Source organism: Nannobrachium achirus (genome assembly GCF_963921795.1).
Source record: "Nannobrachium achirus genome assembly, chromosome: 23".
NCBI classification, from domain to species: Eukaryota; Metazoa; Chordata; class Actinopteri; order Myctophiformes; family Myctophidae; genus Nannobrachium; species Nannobrachium achirus.
Window position 1 is genome coordinate 15595912 of NC_137830.1, and position 17153 is coordinate 15613064.

The window sequence follows — 17153 nt, forward strand, 5'->3', positions numbered from 1 at the left end:
CCGCCCAAAAAAACTACATTGATGAAAAAATCGACGAATTCAAAAACAAACCACGAGACCTATGGAAGTTGCTTAACAACACATTAGGCTTAAAACCTAAAACCATAGGCCACAGCATAAACATCAAAACGGACACCGCTCTCATTTCTGACAAATGTGAAGTGGCTACCCATCTTAACGAAACCTTTACCACCGTGGCCCGTTCGCTGGTTGAAAAACTGGTCGCCCCATCTGGGCGGTATGGTGTAAAATTTGTTAAGAAATTCTACAATAAACTGGGCGTCAGAAAAGACAGTTTTAAACTTGCCACAGTGACAACTGATGAAGTGTTTAAAAAACTGAGTGCCCTACCTCAACACAAGGCCACTGGCCTTGATAAAATTCCAGCTAGATTTCTCAGAGATTCAGCCGCCACCATTGCTCCAATAATTACCCACATAATTAACCTTTCCATCGAACAGGGTCATGTCCCACAGGACTTCAAACTAGCAAAAGTAACCCCCCTGCATAAAAAAGGTAGCAAACTAGACCCTGGAAACTACCGTCCCGTTTCCATTCTTAGCTCCATATCCAAAGTCATGGAGAAAATAGTCTACGAACAGATAGCAAGATATCTCGATGAGAATAATCTGATTTACGAGTTCCAATCTGGATTCAGAAAATCTCTTTCCACTGACACATGCCTTCTCTATTTGACTGACCAAATCAAACGCGAAGCGGATGACGGCAAATATAGCGGCATGGTCATGATGGACCTCCAGAAGGCATTTGACACCGTAAATCATTCTATTCTGATTGAGAAACTAAAAGCCATCGGTCTTGACAGCGCAGCAGTGAGGTGGATGCAGTCTTACCTGGTGGGGAGGGAACAGGTGGTGGAGATTAACGGTACCCTGTCCCCCCCCCTCCCGGTAAACTGTGGTGTTCCTCAAGGTAGCATACTGGGACCTCTGTTGTTCCTAATATACGTGAACGACATGGCATCTGCTTGTGACTGCAACCTGTTCCTGTTCGCGGATGACTCGGCTCTCCTAGTCTCGGGCAAGGACCACTTGCAGGTTGAGAAGACACTTAACTCTGAACTAAGTAAGATCTGCACATGGCTTAACGACAACAAATTATCAATTCACCTGGGTAAAACAGAGTCCATCCTCTTTGGATCAAATCATAACCTCAAAAAAGTTGATAACTTCACAATCAAAGTGGGTGACAAGGTCATAACACGAAAAAACGAAATCTCTTACTTAGGATGTATCCTTGAAGCTAATCTTTCCAGTGAAAAGATGACTTCTAAAGTAATAAATAAAATCAACCAACGAACTCGTTTCCTACAGAGGATCGCCCCGATGGTCAATTCCAACACACTGAAGACCATAGCTGGTGCAATAATCCAGCCCCTCTTTGACTACGGAGTCCACGTATGGTATTGTGACGCCCCACAAGCCCTGAAAACTAAACTACAAACAGCCCAAAATAAACTAATTAGGGTCCTGCTTAGACTTCCCTATCAGACTCACCTCACCGCTACTCACCAGTTAAGAGTGGGGTGGCTCAGAGTAGTTGACAGAGTACAGCAACTTGCAATGGGCCTGGTGTACAAGATACACTACACCACTATGATACCCAAGTACCTGTCAAAATACTTTATAAACATTAAGGATGTCCATAATTACAACACCAGAGGCAGCGCCACAGATCACTTTCAACCCAGAGTCAAAACCAACAAAGGGTCCAACTCTTTTTTCTGCTATACCACCAAAATGTGGAAAGCCTTACCGAAGGCCACAAAGGAGTGTGGATCACTAGCATCCTTTAAAATTGCCCTGAAAAACCACTTACAGGCAGCAGCCGTTCGCAACTGGTAAAAAAGAATCTAGCCCAACCCTACCCTCCCCTGCCCCTTCTTTGTATATACTGTTTGTTTTGACTTACTGTCTTCTATTTTGTTTTTCTTTACATATCTACTGCATAGTACTGTGTTCTATTTGTCTGTCATTCAATGTTATATGAGATACTTCAATGGTTTCCAGTGGAAATAAGCTTAGTCTTTTCATGGATCTCCTTTTAGTAGACCTTGTACCAGTGAACTGTACCGTCATGAAACTGTACCTTTTCCTATGCAAACTTCTAATAAAGTCTTCAATCAATCAATCAAACCGTCTCCTACGGTAGGAACATAGACCGTAAAATATATGGACAGTGCCAGGCCCGGTTCCACGGGGGTGCTCAGTCCTGCTAAGCACCCTCAGTTTTCAAGTGGAGCACCCTCAGATGAGATTTAGAAAAAGTTCTCTTTTTTATTTTATTTATTTTTTCGTTTTGTCTTCTAAGTTAGCTATCAATGGCATGTTAGCTTTGAGAGAACCTGCAGCTTGCGCCTCCCCTCCTCACTCATCAGTGAAGCCAAAAGGTGTTAATAGTCGGCCAACGGTAAACAAAGCTTTTGTTTGGCTCCTACATTTGCATGCACATGACATGCATGCACGCACGCACGTGTGGGGGGCTGACTATAGGTTAACTTAGCCCCCCCCCCCCCCAGGTTAGACCTATGTTTAATATTTTTCTCAACATTTTCTTGTCAATTATACCAATTCAATGTAAAGGAGCATTTGGCATGAGAAACATAAGTTTACATTGCCTAAGCAAGTATCAAAATAGTAATACAATAAAAAAGTAGAAAAAGGGGAACATACCTGTATATACAGTTGGAGGGGGCAGGGGGTACAGCATTGTGTAAACAGGACTATGTCACATGTTGTCCTAATGTGTTAATAGTCAATATACAGGCTATAAAGTAGCAGTATGAAATATGAAATACCATTCCTTTTGCAATTTGTCTTTGGAATGCTTTCTGCATAGTAGCCAATAGCCTACTGTGTTTTATTTGTCATTCAATTTAAACTAGTTTAAAAAGGACCCCAATTTAAACAAGCCCAAAGACCATTTTTATATATTTGTTTGTTTTGCTATTTTATTCACTTAATAATAACATGAAATAATACAATGTCTAGTCTACCTGTCTACCTGAGCAACCCCAGTTAAGATTTAGAAAATGTCCTCTTTTTTATTTTTTCATTTTGTCTCTAAGTTAGCTAACAATGGCATGTTGGCTAGAGAGAAACTGCAGCTTTGCCTCCCCTCCCCGCTCATTAGTGAAGCCAAAAGGTGCTAATAGTCGGTCAACTGTAAACAAAGCCTTTGTGTTTGGCTCATATTTCCATGCACATGACATACATGCATGCAAGTGTGTGACATGTGAGGGCTGACTGTAGTTTGGGGCAAGACATGCATCTTTTAAATTCCTTACATTCATAAAAACCCACCTAGACCAATGTTTAACATTTTTCTCAACATTTTCTTGTCAATTATACCAATTCAATGTAAAGGAGCCTTTGGCATGAGAAACATAAGTTTACATTGCCTAAACAAGTATCAAAATAGTAATACAATAAAAAAAAAAGTAGAAAGGGGGGAACATACCTGTATATACAGTTGGAGGGGGGCAGAGGGTACAGCATTGTGTAAACAGGACTATGTCACATGTTGTCCTAATGTACATGTTAATAGTCTATATACAGGCTATAAAGTAGCAGTATGAAATATGAAATACCATTCCTTTTGCAAATTGTCTTTGGAATGCTTTCTGCATAGTAGCCAATAGCCTACTGTGTTTTATTTGTCATTCAATTTAAACTAGTTTAAAAAGGACCCCAATTTAAAAAAGCCCAAAGACCATGTTTATGTGTTTGTTTTGCTATCTGATCCAACTGGCATTCGAGAATGACCTCAGTGTTAAATTCAGAGATGAATGGAAGGAGTTACTGCTGAGGAGATTCAGCTCAAACAGGAGAATGCAGCTCTACTGAGTAAAGCCTGACAAGGGCGACATTGTCAGGACATTGCTTTAAAGCCTATTTGATTTTTTCATAGGCATGTCGCATATGTATATATTTTTATTTTACTATTATACATTTTTACTATTTTTTACTTTTTTACTATTGAGAAGCATACTGTTTTATAGATATAAATCCGATAATGCTGCTATACATTCCCCGTTTTCTTTAACTGTTTTTATTATATTTTGACTCTTGCTTGGCAATGTAAAAAGATGTTTTCTCATATCAATAAAAAATAACCCAATAAATCACCTTTGAATTGTATTTGAATTGTGTGCCGTTACTTTTTGCATAGCTTTTCGGCGTCAAGCCTTTCTCAGCTTGGGAGGAACTTATCAAGATAATATCAAATATAATAATAAAACAAAGCTTCCGCCTTCCGATTGTTTTGCTAATATGGTTGGTTTAATTGTCTGGCTGTCATTGCCTGCGCAGTAGGCACAGTCTATATATAGACAGGCTACAGGGGGCGCTGCTGCAGCTGCCGCGCTTTATTGGACATAAAACATTTTCAAATATATGGGCATCCTCACTTAAAAGGGGGGCACCCTCAGCCATTGTGGGCACCAGCCGGGCCTGGACAGTGCGAAGCCATTGGTTTCTATGCAGCGCAACTGAAGTATTTTGGGTCCTTGGCATGGGTGTCGCCATCATAGATTGACATGGGAGAATGTGGTCGGAGCCTCCCGAAATACAGCACACGAAGAAGAACACAGCCAGCTGGTATCAGTTTAGTTGGCCACGCCCTCCGCAACTTTATCATCAATTTTAACATAAATGGAACCTTATTTTCACAAAACGCATATCATCGTGATTGAAAGGCAATTTTAAACTAGCGATAGGAACCATAAAGTATTTATGAAAATGTTAATTAAGGTTAGAAAAAGTAAGGGGAAAATGAATGGGGGGGGGGGGGGGGGGGGGTATTGCACATGCGCAGTGTAACTGGAGCTGCCATGGTGGAGTGTTCCAGCAGAGGCGCTAGATAAAAAAGATCATGATCCGTTCTCTGTAGATCGAGGTGTGCGTTTGTTTGTTTTGCTGCAGGTTTTCTTATATTTTCTGCACAGTGCAGTGCAGTACATTTTAAAAAAGACCTTGTACCAGCTGTCATGAAACTACCCTTTCCTATGCAAACTTCTAATAAAGTTTTAAATCAATCAATTGTGGAAAATAATTGATCTTCAGAGGGATGTTTTTATATAATCCTGTACTTTGAAGTATATGTCTTAGAACTTGTACTGTGTGCCATACTTGTAGTCAGACTAATGTAGCCTATGGTGCAAAACAATTCAACAGACCGCACAATGTAGTCTACTGGAGAATTGTCATTGAGGACAGAGGAGTGTCCCCTTCTGGGGTCCACCCTATGTTCCCCAGGTTCTATCCCCAGGTTCTATGTCCATTGTTCCCCAGGTTCTATGTTCCCCACTTCCCCCCAAAAAAGGTTTTGTTCCCCAGGTTCTATGTTCCCCACCCACCCAAAAAAAGGATCTACTGAATGTTCCCTACCAAAAAACAAACAAAAAAAGTATGTTCCCAACTCAAATGCAGGGCACTAAGAACATGTGGGCAATCCTAATTTAGGTGCCCAGTTGCCCAGATGTCTCCACCCCTAAGTGCCCACTCGTCTAGGTGCCCACTCATCCAAATGCCCACGTGTCCCTATTGCCCAGATGTCCAGGTGCCCACTCGTCCAGATGCCCAGTCTTAACAAAAGTATGGTGTCCAGATGTCCCTGGTACCCCTGTCCCACTAGTATTCATAATTTCTCCCCATTATTGTGTGTTTTGAGTTGTTATTAATAATTATAAATGAATGTTTCCTGCATTTTTGGATGAGTGGGGAACATAGAACCTTTTTTTAAGTTGAGCGGGGAACATATAACCTTTTTTGTGGGGGTAAAAGCCCAGAAAGCGTGGGGTGGCTCAAAGTAGCTGAGAGTACAGCATCTTGCAATGGGCCTGGTGTACAAGATACACTACACCTCCAAGATACCCATGTACCTGACTAAATACTGGTGTACAAGATACACTACACTTCCAAGATACCCATGTACCTGACTAAATACTGGTGTACAAGATACACTACACCTCCAAGATACCCATGTACCTGACTAAATACTGGTGTACAAGATACACTACACCTCCAAGATACCCATGTACCTGACTAAATACTGGTGTACAAGATACACTACACCTCCAAGATACCCATGTACCTGACTAAATACTGGTGTACAAGATACACTACACCTCCAAGATACCCATGTACCTGACTAAATACTGGTGTACAAGATACACTACACCTCCAAGATACCCATGTACCTGACAAACTACTTCCTAAAGGTCAAGGATGTTCATGATCACAACACCAGAGGCAGCTCCACTAAATCATCATCAATGTAGATTTAACACTAAACAATTAAGGCTCTAACTCGTTCTCCTGCTACACCATCATCATGTGGAACGCCCTCCCACAAGCCTTAAAGGAGAGCAAATCCCTAGCCTCCTTCAAAATCGGTATGAAAAGTCACCTACAGGCGGCTGCTACCCGTGACTTGTAAATAGACTAAGCCCCCATGCTCCCCCCCACCCTTTTTTCTGCCTTTGTATTTGATGTTATGCTTTTTCTGCTTTTGAAATTGATATTATCCTAGATAAAGTACTATGTTCTATCCGTCTGTCTTTCAATTATTATGAGATACTTAAAGTGTGGTTCCGGTGGAAATAAGCCTTAGCTTTCTAGGATCTCCTTTTAGTTGACCTTGTACCAGTGATTTGTACTGTCATGAAACTGTACTTGTTTCTATTGCAATCTTCTAATAAATTCTTCAATCAATCATAGAACCAGGGGAACATAGGTACGGTCCCGCTCTTCTGAGGCACTGGGACAATGCAGAGGGACTTCCACTGCTGTGGCACTCTCCCTGTCCTCAGGGAGAGGTTGAAGAGATGCGTGAGGACACTGGACTGGTCGGACAACGCAGAGGCGATTTACAGCAAGGGGAAGAGCAGGCTCTAACAATCTTCTACCAATCTACCAATTTGTTATGGCAAGTGTTTTTTTCTTTGGAATAACGTGCTGAGGGAGAACAACGGAGCGGGTGACATCTGCAACCTCAACAGACTGGTGAGGAAGGTGGGCTCCGTTGTTGGGTCCTCCTTGCAGGGGGTGGAGGAAGTGGCCAGGGTGTGAACGGCTAGGAAGCTGGATACAATCTTGAAGAACTCCTCCCACCCCCTCCATCTTGAGGTCCTCAGATACGGAGTAAGAGAGGAAACGATAGATTCATCTACCCAGGACGGAGATGTGATCGAGAGACTGGGAAAGTCCTTTGTGCCTGTTGCTCTCAAGTTATACAATGAGACATTCAACGATCGTTTGGCAAGGACTGTAACTCAACTGGATAATAGTTGTTACTGACTCTGAACTCTTTGACATTCCTAGGGAGTTTCCTGTGCAGTTTTTGCTGGGAGCACTTGTCACTTCTGATTTTTGCACTGACCAATGGACACTTTTGTTTGGCTCTGCACTTTTCAGTAGTCTAAGTATTATTTAATGCATGTCTTTGACTTATTGGTGAGACACTTATGTAGCAGTGACTGTTATGGACACTTTATTTGATTTAGGGTAACCTTTTCTTGTTTGGCACTGCATTGATATGTAGTACTACCAGTAAGACGCCCTAAGGGCGAGAAGCGATTTTTAAAGAGGATTTATAGTGTGCTTCTATTTTAATCATTTGTATGTCTCAAATATTAATATACATGTGCCATATAGACTTTGACCCAGTGTTTGCAACAGGCTTGGCCTATATGATTAACTCAAACTACAATGACCTTGCTGCCTAATTTAACTGGGGTCAAAGAATGTGAAATCAATAATCCAATTAAAAGCTATCAGCTTTCGATTGTCTCATGACCCAGTGCCTGCCTGCCTGCTTGTGCCTTGGACCTTGGAGGTGTGCCATGCCAGGCAGGAACGGCCCGGGCATGTCTCACACATCTTATCACTCTGTGCTCACTCTATCACTCTCTGAAGGGAGTGACTTAATTCCAGTAGCCTATATAAACTGTTGTCTTCGCTGTATTCTAGAGAATTATCTGAATAAAACAGGTGTTGTGACTTTGTATTCTCTCTCCCATTTTGGCCTCGCTTCACGATTACTTTTTCAGAAGAGTGACAAAGAGAATGACAAATTAATGAAGGATTATCATTCAGCAGGATATAGGATATAGCACCATATATGGAGATCCCTGATGTCATCAATATCATCCCAGCTTAGCCGAAGGATATACTGTAGGTAGGTGTAGGCTATAGCCCCATATACTGTACTGTATGGAGATCCCTGATGTCATCAATATCATCCCAGCTCAGCCAAAGGATATACAGTAGGATATAGCCCCATATATGGAGACTCCTGACATATTGGTACTCCATATATGTGGAGCTATCTGGGTCTGACCTCATGGACTCCATGAATGGAGCCGGCAAAGACATCTAGTGCTGGCATCAGTCTATATGTAGAACTCGTATATGACATAGCTGACATATCGTGACATCAGTGAGATGTCAAGAGCACATAAGACTGTCAAATTAATATTCGAATATTCCTCGTATATGGATTTTCTTACATTAAAATATAAAAAATTATATTCGAATTATTATAAAAGATTAAATAAAAACTCCGGCCACACACGGTTGTACTATTGAAGTATAGCTCTTGGTTACACGGTACTGAATTATATAACTCTCAACCTTCTCTCTCATCACACATGCTGTGAGCTGTTCGCTTAGGGGACGGGTCTCCATTCCGACACATCCCCATTCACCAGCGTCAGCAGGTTAGCTACTCACCGGTTAGCATTCACCAGCGATAGTTTTCCTTTTCTGCTCTTTTCGGCAAGCAACACCGTTGTGCATAAATGGAGCTTAAAGGAGTAGTTCACCCCCAAAATGATTTTTTTTTCTATTGATTACTCACGCAATTGAGACTCAAGTTCAATAATATTTGTTTTTTGTATTTTGTCGTTTGATTACAATAAATGTACGTACCCCCATTGCTTCTGGATGGTGACCCAAATGCAAAATATTTTTGAACGCAAGTCTCCATGGTGTGAGTAATCAATAGAAAAAGTCATTTTGGGGGTGAACTACTCCTTTAAGTGTAGGCTTCATTATGTCAAGACTATTACATGTCTGTACCTTTCTACTATTTTGTAAGAGCAGCTGTCAGTCACTTGTCTCAGATGACTCACTTTGGATAATGTTTCATTTTGTCGATGTCGTGCTGTACAGTATCTTTCTTTTTCTTCTTTATATCTTTTTTCATTGATCAATCAAGGCCCTATGTTATACTTTGTTACATGGCAGTCTCACACAAAGTAGCAAAAATAGCTGACCTACAAGCTTGTTTTTTTTTGCATCTTGGGGGGACATATTTTGCCTACATGCCCAAAAGAGGGATGCCCATTTTGCAGTTAAGTCTGTCTGTGGGTTGTATAGCTATTTTAAACATTGAAAAGTGCAAGACTAAAAAGCTAAACTAAATAACTACTTGTGGACCCATTGGAACAGTCAGAGCAGAGGTGAGGATTAGATGGATGTGCGGTGTCAAGCACAGAGCTGAGACAGAGGATGGGACTATTGGTGAGGAGGCAGACTGCGATGGCAAGGGCATGTTAAATTCACAACGTGTCGCAATTGTGAGCTTGTAGATCTGCAATTTCTTGGGCAAATGTTTCGCCCCAGGATAATGGATTTTGATTATCGCGATATCGTAAATCGTGATTTCTTTTTTCACAATAATCGTGATATGACATTTTCCTATTGTCCCATCCCTATCCAGGAGCACAGCTAAAACAAATTAAAAAAATTAAATTGTCACTTCACTGTCCTTTGGGGACCCCCCAAAATCAGGGCCCAAGCCACGGATTGAGAACCAGACATAGACTGGCCTCGATATACAGGGGCAACGCTGGTACCAAAATAAAAGAATGGAAGTCCCAGCACGGACTTCAGAGACGGGCTTCTAAGTACTCCAACAAACGGGTAAAATACTGTAGCCTATATACAGGTACTGACAATATACAAGTATACTGTAGTGAACATTACTCTATAAATAACACTCAACACACTCACCATCATATTGAGAAATAATTCTTCAAAACTCTTTGTTATAATTTAATTACCAGAATATTTTTTATTCTTTTATATTTTCCTATTAAAACACTAGCTGCCATATTTAATAAAACAGCCGTAGGCCAAGTGCCTCGGTCCTCATCCTCCAATCAAATTCCTCCAAAACAGGTCACGGTTTTGCAGGCGTGTCCTTGGCTTTGCTGCAGTCTGAACTGGCCCCTGTAGTCGTGGCAACCGTTGCTGTCACAGGGATTGTTGCTAGGTTGAGAGGTCGCAGGTCGCCAGGTGTGGTCCCCCAAAAAGCATCTCCATGGCTATCATCGTTTGGTACCGTCTCTGCGGTAGCAGTCAGTCTACTATTGCGTTGTCATTAGCAACCGCCCGGCCAATTTCCTCTTTTTCTATTTTTGCCCTTTTCTTCAAAATAGAGGTCATATATATGTACATTTTATATTTTGTATATTTGTACATTGTATTATCACATATATGGTGCCTGAAAAATAAAATCAAGGACAAAATGTGAATATAAAATGCAATGTCATTATTGTTTTGTTATAAAATTGTGCCAAGGAGTAGAGGATTTGTTTGAATTTTGTCCTGAATTGCCAGTGACCCTTTAAGACCCAGAGTCACTGAAACGGCATCTAATTGGCTGGCAGAACCACGGATTGCAATCAAAGCAACACAAAATGGCAGGAAATAAGTTTGAACTGAATAGAAGCTCTGGTGAATACATCTGTAGTCCAGCGTAAATTAAGGATTCACATGCTGTAAAACAAACAAGGGAGATGAAAAGAAAGCAACGAAAACGGGAATGGAAATGGCTGTACTGGTGTTAGCTGAAAACTTGAAGTGTTTCATATGTTTTGAGTAGAACACACACTGTGGGGAAGTAGATGCTAAATATGGGATTTGTTTCTACAAAAACAATAGTTATTTTGTCACTGAATCCGTGCGACTACCAGTGCTCACTGTTATTGCTGACATTCACAATAACTTAAAGGAGTAGTTCTCCCGCCAAATCACTTTTTTTACTCACGCCATGGAGACTTGAGTTCAATAATATTCTTTTGTATTTGTCACATTCCTAAGACAATAATTTGATTACAACAAATAAAGTACCCTCATTGATTCCCGGATGGGGACCCAAATGCATTTGGGTCCCGGAATCAATGGGGGTAAAGTTACTATAATACTTTTTTTTTTTTTTGTCTTTGAATGCGATAAATACAAAAAAAATATTATTGAACTCAAGTCTCCATGGCGTGAGTAATCAACAAAACAAAAAAAGTCATTTTGGGGGTTAACTACTGCTTTAAGGGCAGCCTTCACTGTAGAAACATGGGGAAAATCATAAAGGATTTTAAGTTCAACTGCAGAGTCCGTCTCTCTACCACTGAAAATCACTGGATGTCCCAGCAGTCCCCAAAGCCAATACAGACTGGGTTAGAATGCCTCTGCACCGAGTCAATACAGACTGGGTTAGAATTGCCTCTGCACCGAGTCAATACAGACTGGGTTAGAATGCCTCTGCACTGAGTCAATACAGACTGGGTTAGAATTGCCTCTGCACTGAGTCAATACAGACTGGGTTAGAATGCCTCTGCACCGAGTCAATACATAACATCAATGAAACCAAAATTATCTTTTCTCTTCTTTTATTACGAAATAGTGCTACAATTTACATTGCATTCTCTCTCCTGGTCGCCTTCTGCTTGTCAGTCTGCATTGGTTGACCTGGTGTGTGTTTCGTGTACCTGTGTGTGTGTGTGGGTTTCCAGTCTGTGCTTTTTAAGGATGGATGAGTGCTTTTGTCAAGGATGCATTCCGTTATGAAACTAGAGTATGAACATTAGAGACTCTGTAGGAAGAAAAATAAAAATTTAAAAAAATGTTCACTTCCTGCCAAAGTCCATCAGTGTGTGTGACTGTCTGCTGCTACAAAAAAACAAAAAACATCCATCTTAACGAGTGACCTTAACGTCTGCCGCCACACTTAAAATCTCATTTTCCTTAAAAGAAAAAGAGAAAAAAACATCTGACAATTTAAAACAAGTGGATTTTCAAAGACTCAATGTCACAACTCTATCACTTGTTGAGATGGATACCTTTGCTGCGTGTTAAATTAATGTGTAGCTATAATGTAAGGTAGGCTATTATCCATCCGTGGATACTGGAGAAAACTAATACGCTGAAATGCTCCAAATGACAGGCCAACAAATGCAAAAACAATGAGGGGTGGGAAAGAAAAAAACATGAGGTAAATGAGGTAAAAAAAACGAAAACGAAAACATAAAAGTTTAAAATATAAACTTATAAAGCATCTCTTTTGGGCGGGCTGGGCAGTGAGTCCTCATTGGCCAGATTCAGTTTGAATATATTCCAAAAACAAAAAAAGGGCACCTCTCTAACAAGCAACCACATGGCTGGGTTGGTTGGTCAGGAGGTTGGGGGGAGGGGGCAAAGTGTTGTTCGATGAGCCAGGAGAGCCAATGGTGTGTAGGCAGGAAGGAGATTGAGCCAATCAGAACGCCTGCTGGGCGGGATTGTAGTTGAAGGTGGAGGGAACGTGAGGTCGCTCTTCTAACTTATCATACTCCAAATGGAACTCCTTGAGAGGAAGGGAGAGAGACAAGAGAATTTAAGAATAAAAATAAGAATAATGCAACAGGGCTGCAACTCTGCACAATGAAGAGTGAGTAATCTGGGCATTTGATATCTGCTTGCATTTAGAGTTTGAGATAGGGCTGGGAAATGTATTATTACATAATATATACCGTATACCAGGGTTCCCCAATAGGCGGCCCGCGGGCCGCAAGCTACTGTCTGGCCCCCACCAACCCCAGGAATAATGGTGGTATAAGAGCAGCAACAATACTAGTATATTGTCGTTGTCAGGTGGAAACCTTCTATCTCCAAATGTGTAGTTCTTTCGCAAAGTAAAGCCCTGCTTCATCATTCAAGGCCGTCTCACAAAAGTAGTGAAAACAGCAGATCTAAAGCACACAACGCCGCGCTGTGTGCTTGTAGATCTGCTGTTTGTGAGACGGCCTTGAATGATGAAGATCGGCTGTTTTCACTAGTTTAAATCATTTTTAAAATGATAAATGCAAAACGAACGGTTTTGGACATACAAGATTTTCACCCGTCAACGACGATATCTGAACTGTCACTGGAGTAGCGGGAACGCCACCGTTGCCCCCTGCAATGTTGTCGCCCTCGGCTTGGTACCCTAGACATGATTTGGCCCTTGGGAAAAACTAATTTAGTGGGGTTCCGTGTACATGTAATTTTTGGTTTTCATTTTAAATTTGTGTTAAAGTTTATTTTTCACTTCCAATTTGTAGATTATGGTCTATAGAACAATTTTGGTTCGAGTGTCAAGACAGTAGATTGAAGAAAAATATATATTTTGCCCTATTTCCAAAATGACCAAAATCGGAATTGTGTTTTTTGAACAATGTCTTATTTTTCCCCACAATAGCTGTGTAATATATTTTTTTTTATTGCTATATCAAGTCAATACTGTGTGGGGAATCAATTGGAGTCAAATATTTGTTTTGAATATTATGGTATTATATGGTATTTCACACAATGAGACAATAACATGGTTATTACACTCATACACAACAATACAGTTACACTTTTTTTCTCCTGTACCACAATATAGCGCCACTGGCTTTAACAACTACTAGAACAATATTTTAACAAAGAAAAAATAAATCTAACACCTATATACAGGGGAAAACTAAGACATTGTTGAAAAAACACAATTCCGATTTTGGTCATTTTGGAAATAGGGCAAAATATATATTTTTCTTCAATCTACTGTCTTGACACTCGAACCAAAATTGTTCTATAGACCATAATCTACAAATTGGAAGTGAAAAATAAACTTTAACACAAATTTAAAATGACTGAGTGTCCAGGGACCCCACTAATTGGGGAACCCTGCCGTATACTCTCAGCTACAGCCTACAATCCTACATGCATTATGGCAACGTCATCATTAACAGAATCAGTTAATCAGTCTAAGAATCTGACTTTTTTATTTCTCAACACATTCCCCCACTTCCATTGGGATTTATGGGGCAATGAATGAGTGTGGCAACAGAGTATTTGGTTTGGAACAGACCCATCTTGTCTCTTTCTGTCATAGTGACATTGTCCTGCATCAGATCGTGTGTCCCTATCCAAATCAGGTTCTCCAATAGCCTCTTCTGTTTTTTGATGACCAATGATGTCATTGGTCATAATATATCAGTTTTTCTTTGTAAGTGGTGATGCCAGTGGTGAGCGCACCTAATGGCACGCTCTGCTTGCGCACAAGTACAATTTAGGCATTTAGCAGACGCTTAATCCAGAGCGATTTACAATGAGGTAATAAATACATCAATACGATAAGCAAGGTAGGCCATAAGGAGCCACCTCTGTGTCTCACACACCTCTGTGTCTCATATAGCATCATCATTATATATATATATATATATATATATATAATTTATTTTTCTTGTTTTTTTCTTGTTTTTTTTAATAAGAATTTGAAGGTTTTCAGAAAACCTTAGGTCAGGTTTTAAAAGGTGTTTTTAGGTCTAAATGGGTTATAATGCCATGATGCCATAACTTATAACAAGCAACTGGCTGAGTGTGTCAACAATTTGTGCTTGCATTTGTGTTTTCAGTCTGAATTCATAGTGCATTCACAATAAGTCTATATAAATGACACTGTTGTGTCAGGTGCAAATTGCAAAGACCGTTTCCAATAACCGTTCATAATAACCCATATGAGCTCAAACTAGGAGTAACTACTGCACCCGGAATGGATACTGAAGCATGTAAACATGCCATCACACAGTGTATACGACTGGGTTTCCTGGATGCATGCTCAGTATGCCAATCCTAACTCCAAAGTTGCAAAGCTGAAAACTCAAGCTAGACAATGCAGGCCTGTTGGCCATTTCCTCAATGTTTGGCAAAATGCGAAAAGGAAACCAATCTTTCAGTTTGGATTACCTCACGTCAGTAAAGATGCTCTGTGTATTTGCGTGCTCACAGAAATGGCAATGTTGGAAAACATGCCATTAAAGGTGCAAATGAAAAACCCAATTGTGAACATGACATAGCCGCGATACAGGTTAGTATCCGGGATGTGGTGTGCTTGCAAATGGACACACCAATGATACAACTGGGGACCTCCCAGTTGAACCACCAGGCCACCCCATTTACTTTACTGTACCTTGGCAACCTTTCTCCAGTTGAGGCAGTCAAAGAAGTAGTAGGTCCCTCTCTCATAGGCATTGGTTTTCAGTGTGGGCTCCATACCCGGCGCCCGTGTGATCCAAACCCGCTCCTCTTTATGGTACCGCCAATCCCTGTTAAACCTGAACACATTTTCCTTTTTTAGCCACTTGAACCCCATACCCATTCTGGGGGAAACATTCGCCAAATCGCTGCTATTTTTTGGTGAAGAGATTTGGTGTGGGTCGGAAAAACAGCGCAACAAGTACAGTACAACTCAAGTCAGTTTTTGACCCTGTTGAAGAGTGAAAATGTATTGGTTACCACAAGCAAATCCCTCTAGTCCGTTTTACTTAGACTAGAGGGTTTAAGTCAGGGGTGCCCACACTTGTTTGACTTGAGAGCTACTTTTAAAATGACCAGCCCAACATGATCTACTCTTTGCTTTGGAATAGCTGGTGTAATATAAGACAAATGTACTTGGAATGGGAAATAGTGGGTTTTTTCCAAAAATCTTAGAAGGATTCAAAAGACACTTATAGAATCGGGTCAAAATTCTAATTTTCACGATTTTTCAAAAATAGCAGATCTACAAGCTCGCAGCGTGGCACTCGGTGCCGCGCTGTGAGCTTGTATATCTGGATGGCATAGGTATGTATATCTGGATGGCATAGGTATGTTGGTATAACAGAGTATCCTTACAGCTCTACTGCAGCCAATAGTTGTAGCAGGTCTCCTCCATTCATATAGTAGAGATAAAACAGTAAATCTTCCCCGTATCGAGACAACTTGATAGCTGCTAACTGCACAGACAAGACAAGAGAGCAGACAAACAGAAGGATGGCAGACAGAGAAATGTTTTAACAAAAGTTAACATTGATAAAGACAATTCAATATCGTATTACATTACTGTGTATGGATTCCAAAAATTGCATTAACACCACTTTCACTCATGTCCCAATGTTGGCATGGGGGGCAGACCTCCATTCAGAAACACCCCCACGTAGAAACATCCCCATTCAGAAATACCCCCACTGAGGTTGGGGTTTAGGTTAGGTTTAGGTGACACCTCCATTTAGAATAATGGAAGTCAATCTTCTGAATGGCAATGTTTCTGAATGGAGATGTGTAACCGTTGGCATGTGATTATTGCAAAGAATTTAAACATTTTGAAAGCTCATAGCGTTGTTTACGTGTCGTGAGCTTGTAAATCTTGATTCAGTGGTTGACTAATAATTCAATGAATTATATCCATTTCAAATTCCATGTTTTTAAACGCTGCCAGATAAACGGTTTAGGCCGAATATCAAAATGTATTCCACCATTTGAGGAAAAACAACACACAAACCAAACAAAAGGTGCTGATAACACAGCATTCTAACATTAAGCTAGACATTAAGCTCTAATATTAAGTTAGGTAGCAACTACTGTTGGCGTATACAATATACCAAACTTTAATGCACATGTACATTTGACGAAGCTTTTTAATCTCTTTGCTCTTTTGCCCTCTCTTTTCTTTAATCTTTCCAAGTCATTATTATCATTATCTTTCTTTATTTTCTGCCGTTGCCATTATATATGCTGCTGCATTGTCTGAAGGAAGCCAAACCAAAATCTTGTATATACCTGTACAAAAGGTGTAACAATAAAGTACAACCATGAACCCTTAGGCTAAGCTAAAAGGAAGTTTGAGAGGTGTGTGCAGTACAAACCTTGTCCCTTATGTGGATATTAGTTAGATATTCCGATGGTACGTGGAAGTCTGCGTGGAGGGAGAGAGAAATCACAGAGTTGACAATGTGTCCATGACAATTTGATTCTGGATGGTGTAGGCCTGTCACAATCATTACATAATAATCGTCTAATCCAGGGGTCTTC

The 17153-nt window shown here is 40.5% G+C and overlaps 1 protein-coding gene across 1 annotated transcript in view; it reads right to left on the reverse strand.

The window, feature by feature from the left end:
* Positions 1-11678: 11678 nt before the first annotated feature.
* Positions 11679-17153, reverse strand: part of LOC308308633 (CCR4-NOT transcription complex subunit 2-like) — a 37532-nt gene continuing 32057 nt past the window's right edge. The window contains exons 12-15 of the mRNA XM_080754067.1: positions 16988-17037; positions 15978-16078; positions 15274-15418; positions 11679-12648 (exon numbers count right to left, since the gene is read on the reverse strand). Coding sequence (XP_080610193.1) covers positions 12562-12648; positions 15274-15418; positions 15978-16078; positions 16988-17037 — 383 coding nt within the window. The 3' untranslated portion in view covers positions 11679-12561. The remainder of the gene's footprint in view (positions 12649-15273; positions 15419-15977; positions 16079-16987; positions 17038-17153) is intronic.